This window comes from Lolium rigidum, chromosome 2 (assembly GCF_022539505.1).
Source record: "Lolium rigidum isolate FL_2022 chromosome 2, APGP_CSIRO_Lrig_0.1, whole genome shotgun sequence".
Lineage (NCBI taxonomy): Eukaryota > Viridiplantae > Streptophyta > Magnoliopsida > Poales > Poaceae > Lolium > Lolium rigidum.
In genome coordinates this window covers 205,013,233-205,020,628 of record NC_061509.1, presented here as the reverse complement: position 1 = coordinate 205,020,628, position 7,396 = coordinate 205,013,233, and the positions used below count along the sequence as shown (strand labels likewise).

The following is a 7,396-nucleotide window of genomic DNA, read 5'->3' as shown; positions in this document are numbered from 1 at the left end:
TTGAGGTTTATAGCGCTTGACTTGATGAGCTACTTCAATTCCACCAAGGTCAAGTGAAACTTCGGCTATCGTGATCTGTTTTACTTTAAAGCGCGAAAATTCCCCAGATTTTCTATGCATGAATGCAATGCACACATCTGTTTCCTCTATTTTTGTAACCCCAATACCTGGGATATTACACGCTCCGCCTCCGCGCGCCTCCGCCGAAGATGCCTCCGTGCCGCCGCTCCGCCTCCGGCTACCACGGCGTTCGGGCGCGGCCGAGCGGCCGCTTCGACGCGGAAATCCGTTCTGGCGACGAGCGGATCCGCCTCGGCACGTTCGATACGGCGCACGAGGCGGCGCGGGCGTACGACGCCGTCGCCTGGCGCCTCGGCCGCTCCCGCCTAACCATGAACTTTCATGACGTCTGGACGCGGGAGCAGGCAGAGCAGCTGGCGCCGCCGCCGCCGGTTATAACGCGCGAGCAGCAGCGCCGCTGCCGGGAGCTGGAACAACGCCTACTCATCGCCGAGCGCGACGAGGCCCTCCGCCTCGAGTGGGTGCGGCAATTTCCTGAAGATGTCGCTACCACCGAAGCCTTCTACGCGCAGAAGGAGGAGGAGAAGGCGGCGGCGAAGGCGAAGAAGAAGGCGAGCCGTGACAAGCGCCGTGCGGAGTCCGCGGCGAGGGCAGAGAAGGCAGCGATGAAGGAGGAGGAGAAGAAAACCGGCGCAGGGCCGTCCACCATCGTCCTCTCCTCCTCCTCGTCCTTCGAGTGGACTTCGACGCCGGTGTCGGAGACGACTCCGAGCTCCCACTCCTCTGACTACGACTGGGACTCGGAGTAGACTCCGAGTGTAGTTTCAAATGTCGCTTAAAATGTCGAACTTTCAATATATTTCATAATTTTTAGTGTTTTATTTGTTTTGTTTGATTTATATTTCGAACGAAAACGAAGCAACGCGATGCATAATGGCGCTTCCGGCGGAGGAGCACTTTTGCCGCCCGAGCACGCGCGGCAAAATGGCGCTTCTGGCGGGGCAACTTTCGCGCCAACGCGCAGTATTGGTTTACAACGCGTTGCAAACTACATATAGCGCGCCGATTTTTGGAGCTTCTGTTGGAGATGCTCTAACAACTTGTATTGCAGAAGAACAGAGTCAGAAGGTTCCTTAAGAGCAAGTACAATAAGTCCTAGTCAGCTAGCTATAAGGATTAAAATAGTATATTATTGCTTAGTTGGAGGAGAGAGAGAAGAGGCGAGAGAAGAGGAGTTGGCTCTTATGTAAGGGCATCTCCAGCGGGGCGACGCATATTTATGTCCGTTTGCGTCGGGCACGGACATAAAAAACGTCCGCATGTCCGCATGCGTCTGTCCCTTCTCCAGCGGCAGGGACGCATTTATTTGACCGCATGCGTGATTAGAGAGGAGAGAGAGTGAAAGATTCTGTTTATGTGGCTGGGAATAAACGCATGCGTGATTAAAGGAGGAGAGAGAGGGCTGCATGCAGCCCAACCGGACACAAACGGACGCGCGGACGCGTCCGCAGAGACGCATTCTTGCGCATATTTGGTCCACGTTTGCGTCAGGACGGACACTGCGGACGTTTTGCGTCGCCCCGCTGGAGGGCGTTTTTTGTCCGCGCAGACGCAAACGGACGAAAAACGTCCATTTGCGTCGCCCCGCTGGAGATGCCCTAAGAGCCAGCTCTAGCACGTGCTTCTAGGCACTTTGTGAGAGTGAAAGGTGGATCATACACTAATAAAGTACTACATTTTTATAGCTCACTATTGTATATGTTGGCTCTAAGTTGACTATAGATGACATGGCATTTGGTTTATAGCCAACAGCTAGCTATAGTATTGAACTTGCTCTAACCGGCTAGAAGATTGCCTTTGATGACAGGGGTATAATGGGGCGCGGAGAGGATAAAAGATCTGCGGAGATTCTGAAGTGGTTTAGAATGAGGAGCTCAGTTTTTTATGATATTGCATGATACTCTTGTTCGTGACTATGACCTGCAGTCAACTTCTCATATATTTCAGTAAAGAATCACTAGCTCTCTTTTTGTGAATGTCGGTAGCAGCTCAGTCTGATAGTCAAAAGCACACCGTCTTGACTGCAATGTGTCTACTATTGGTAACAAGTTGGATGGATTGATGATTACGGGTCTGTTTGGTTCCAGCCACACTTTGCCAAACCAAAGTTTGGCAATTTGGCATGTGTTTTGGTTCTTGCCACACTTTGGAGCTGCCACACTTCACTATCCATATGGTCCACTTATCATAGAGTGAATTTTTTGCCAACTTTTGCCACACTTTGTGGCTTCCAAAATCCTAACCACACTTTTGTGGCTGCCACAATTGCCAAAATTAGATTTGGCAAAGTATGGCTGGGAACCAAACATGCAGTACATTGTACCTCATGATCTTACTATTGGGCCACAAAGAGATAAACATAATTTTTTCCCCTATGTGGTACTTCCAAGAACTACTTGAGGTAGAAAGCCACGGGGAATACCACTAGACGCGTAGCTGCGGAACTTGGTGAAGCACATCAGGGTGGCGCAGCCTCGATCCGATCTAATCCTACGATTGTCGAAATGTTGAATGTACATCATCTTTGTGGGTATCCACACGTACGAGAAGGCGTACTGTCGGCGGATTAGTACGTTCGATACGACGACTGAACTGGAATGGAGGCGCTAGGGTTTTCAGCATATGGGAGTGGTCTAACCATGTGGGGGCACAACCACTGCATCCATTATATATAGGGAAGTAAGTGTGATATTTCAGCCATCTTACGAAAACCCTATTCTGGCCACTACGAGTCCAACTCACTGACCCGCCCCTTGTTCAGCTCAAGTCCAACTCGGCAAACTCCATTTTAGTCGGGATCACATCCGACTCGTTCATTGAGCTTAAGGGTGTGACACCGCAAGCTCATGGCGACTTGGACACGATTGGAGTCCAATTCCCATTTGATCAGTCGGTAGCACTCCTAGCATTCATCCAACATACTTCACTCTCAAGTACCACCGAGTCATAACAACATACTTTTCCAATATGGCATTCATCCAAGTCCATTATGCCTCATGACATACCTTCTCAAGCTATAGACGAGTTACTGTCATCCCTTTAGTAGCTCAACTCTCTTTTCGACCCGTGATATGTGATTCATTCGACTAACAATTAGTCGGCTTCCTCGGTTAAGCCTTATCTGAGTCGCGCATGGCTATGCTTTTCGAATCATATCATCCGAGATGGCCCAGAGAATATATCTCCAGTTGGAGTGCAAAATTCTGTCTTGGTTATCCAAGTCACGCAACTTGTTTTCTAAGCCGACCCGAAATTTGCCTTTATATAACTGCCTTGTTACCGAACATCGTTTGACTGAACCTAAGTTAACCGATCCACAACTCGAATAGTCTGATCACCTCATGTCTAAGGATTCCATTGATTAAGACAACCAAATTACAAGTTGCTTGTTGCTTCTCAATATGGACCGGTTCGACTTGCTAAACACTTTGGCCAAGTCACTGTAAGTCAGACTGGCATCACCATGCCCATGAAAAATGAAACCGAGTCATCCGACGAACTTGTATATTAGTCCAAGTCATGTGTCCATCACAACCTTGATGACTAAGGACAATATAGTAAGAACGTCATGAATACATAGTTTCAGGTCGAATCACATAATGAATGATACATATCATGTTCATACAAGGACGACTTTAATAACTTTATGAATATATTGGGAATTACATCATACATGATTGACTCTAGGAAATATTCCCAACACCTACTTTCACCTAAGTTCATGATGAACTTAAAAATCCGAGATTCTGGCCCTTCTCCAAAGATTTCATTGGGGCAATTGATGGAACACAAATTCTTGTCATAGTTGTTGAAGGACAAGATGAATTATACAAACAAGAAAGGTTATACAAGTCAACATGTACTATAAATCCGCAATTTTAACATGAGGTTTATATTTGTTGTTCCTGGATGGCCTGGATATGTTCACGACACACGAGCATGGATAGATGCCCGTCCAGGCTTCTCCAATTTTCCACACCCTCCACACGGTAATCCATTTCTATATGAAATATGAATAAAATATATTTTCTCATATATATTGTAGTGTTTGTTCATAACTTTTTGTAAATACTTGTGCAGGAACATACTGTATTGTTGACTTCGGATATCCAAGCAGAACTGATTGTCTCGCACCATTCATAGATTAATGCTACCACCTTCCAATATCTAAAGGGCACAGCCACAAAACATGCAGGAGAAATTCAGCCAGCTTCGGTCATCTCTTTGAAATGTTATTGAAAGAGCAGTTGGTGTTCTAAAGATTAGTTGGCGCATTTTGTTAGGTATAACACATTATGATCATCTAATCCAAACGACATGTGTTTGCATAACTTCATTTGTGATAGCAAGCTATATGATGACCATCTCGACCGTGTCGAGCGAGGTGCATATCTTCATGAGGATAGCGCTTCTTACATCGGTGGAGATGGTCTTGCTCATGATGATAATGGTGTTGCTATGAACACACTATGCATAGAGATTGCTGAAAGTTTGGTAGCTTGAGAAACTATTATTGTAATTTTCGTAACTACTAAGACATTATATTTATTTTGGCATGTATATTGAATGATACATTGACACAATGCTTTTATTTTGGCATGTACTGAATACTATTGTAATTTTCTTGAATCATTTTTTACCTCATTTGATGTTATTACATGTCATACACATGGTAGATTTATTTATCTATGTCACTTAATTTATTAGGACAATATAGACATGACACGTCTCATTAACCAAAACCCCATAAATCCACAAGAATGGGACGGCCGTTTTTAGGAGCTTCACCTTACTGTATTTTATCCCCACCAGTTTTCATAAGTTTGCTTCTCCATAAGCGTAAGCCTGGTAAAGGCCGAGGAGGGTTCCTCGTCTGTGTATTGTCTAAACCAGGACGTGAAAAAGATGGAACCACCTTTGCAGCGCTGCCAATCGTGCTCACGAGTCCATGCCTGTAGCTTAGGGCCTGAAAAATGACACGACTTGATCGGAGTCCTGTGGCGTCCCGGTGCATGGCACGCTGGTCAATGTTAGTGGGAAGGTTCTTGGCCTCGGTTAAACCCAAATCTGAGGGTGTTGTACCATTTTTTTGATAGTGACATTTTCATGTGAGCTCATGTATATTTTGGTTTGAACCCAAATCTGTAGCCCAAAACCAAGTCTGACGGGCCCATCATTTCCACCATTCCTTCCAGCGGTGCTCGTCTGCATCGCCCCGCCGCCGTCCTGCCCCCACCCTCGGCTCCGGCGACTGCTGCTTCAACCTAGCCTACTTCCGCCGTCCTGTCATCCACTGTTTTACGGTGGAGATGGAAGTTGGGAGCCCTAGTCGGAGGAAGCGGAAACTAGAGGAGGCACCGGCGGCTGCGGCGGAGAGAGGCGCTCATGGCCTAGAACCGCCGCCCAGAATGGGAGGAGGTGAAGAAGGAGGCGCCGCCGCTGCCGACCGCATCAGCGACCTCCCGGACCCCATCCTCGCCGACATCGTCTCCCTCCTCCCCACCAAGGACGGCGTCTGCACACAGATCCTTGCGTCTCGGTGGCGCCACCTCTGGCGCTCCGCCTCCCTCAACCTCGACTGCGACGGCCTCGACGGCCTCTACTACTACTTGACCGAAGATGACGACCGCGCCCTCGCTGCCCTCGCTGCCCTCATCCCTCGCCTCCTCTCCGCCCACCCGGGTCCCGGTCGCCGCTTCTGCGTCCCCGCGTGCTACCTCCGCTCCCGATCCGCTGCCGTCGACGCCTGGCTCCGCTCCCCCACCCTTGATGGCCTCCACGAGCTCGAGTTCTGCGACGTCTATGCCTATGAGTATGAGCCAACACGGCCACTGCCGCCTCTCTCGGCGTTACCGGCGTCCGCCTTCCGCTTCTCAGCCACCCTACGTGTCGCCACCATCAGAGCATGCCACGTCCCTGACTCTACTGCCCAGCCGCTTCACTTCCCCCAGCTTAAGAAGCTGGCTCTCGTGGACGTCGTCGTGTCCGAGACCTGGCTGCACAGCATGATTGCTGGCTGTCCTGCTCTGGAGTGTTTGCTGATTCACACCACCTCAGGCGTCCGTCGCATCCGGATCAACTCCCTTAGCCTCAGGAGCATTGGCGTGCGTGTTGGTTGTCAGCGGACGAATGAGCTCCAGCTCCAGGAACTCATCATCGAGAACGCCCCTTGCCTTGAAAGGTTGCTCTGTCTTAATCTGTTGGATGGCCTACAAGTATCGGTAACCTCCGCATCCAAGTTCCAGACCATAGCCTGCGTTTCTGATAGGCGTGACTTCTCCACAAGTCTCATGATCGGCTGTGATGCAGTTATTCAGGTAGCTAGCTCTTGTGTTCCTGCTTCTTGCCTTCACGGCACTTTAGATCTGCACCGAGCCTAATGTTGTCTTCCACACAGGGATTGCATCTCGATAGGCTGACCGTGGCGGTATGCACTGTCAAGATATTGGCTGTTGATTTGTTTATGTTTGATCTGGATACAGTTATTGCGTTGATGAGATGCTTTCCCTGCTTGGAGAAGTTGTACCTTGAGGTGATGATTATTCATTGGTACTCTAGTTCATAGTGTTTAGCTGTTCCTTTGATCTAATTTCTATTCTGACATAGTACTTTTTTTTTGTCTATGTTCCTTTTTGTAGTCTGTGCCAGGAGGATACAATTTATGGCGCCGTAAACATCGGGATCTTATCAAATGTTTTGACATCCGGCTAAAAACAATAGGATTGGGATCTTATCGGGGCATCAAGTCACAAGTTGATTTCGTCACATTCTTCGTACTGAATGCAAAAGTTCTTGAGTTAATGATAGTTCATGTTAGCCCCCAGGATTATTATCGGGGATTTGCTGCAGAGGAGTCTAGGAAGCTGAAGTTTGAGAACAGAGCTTCTAAAGGTGCTCAGATTCACTTTACGACTGATACATGTCTCCGTGGTGTTTCAGAAATCAATGATGCTTGTGATTTGGATCTAACTGATCCTTTCATTAACTAGATGTTGACATTGATTAGCCCATTAGGCATTTGTTTTCTATCTCATTTTCCGCCAATTTCCAAAATAGATTAATTCTCGTGTGTACTGCTATTTTTCTTTGGTTTGTATTATCCTGAAATCTTGTGACAAAGCAGAAACTTTTTAAGGTATTTGCGTTGCCAGTTTTCTGTTATACTATGCATCATTACTGTAACTTCTAAATGGCAGGGGCATGCAAAATCTCACTGAAAATTCGTAGCGTGCATTGAGTGCTATGCGCGAAATGAGTATGGAATTATGCCATTCATACTTGCAGGTCTTTTGGCTCATTGAAATCATCGTTATTA

General features: G+C 47.7%; 1 protein-coding gene across 1 annotated transcript; it reads left to right on the top strand.

Moving 5' to 3' along the window:
- Window positions 1-392: 392 nt before the first annotated feature.
- Window positions 393-7,070, top strand: LOC124690493 (FBD-associated F-box protein At5g60610-like). Its single transcript, XM_047223875.1, has 4 exons — window positions 393-563; window positions 5,277-6,398; window positions 6,479-6,638; window positions 6,730-7,070. The coding sequence occupies exons 1-4, from the start codon at window positions 393-395 to the stop codon at window positions 7,068-7,070; spliced, it is 1,794 nt and encodes a 597-aa protein (XP_047079831.1).
- The last annotated feature ends 326 nt before the right edge of the window (window positions 7,071-7,396 follow it).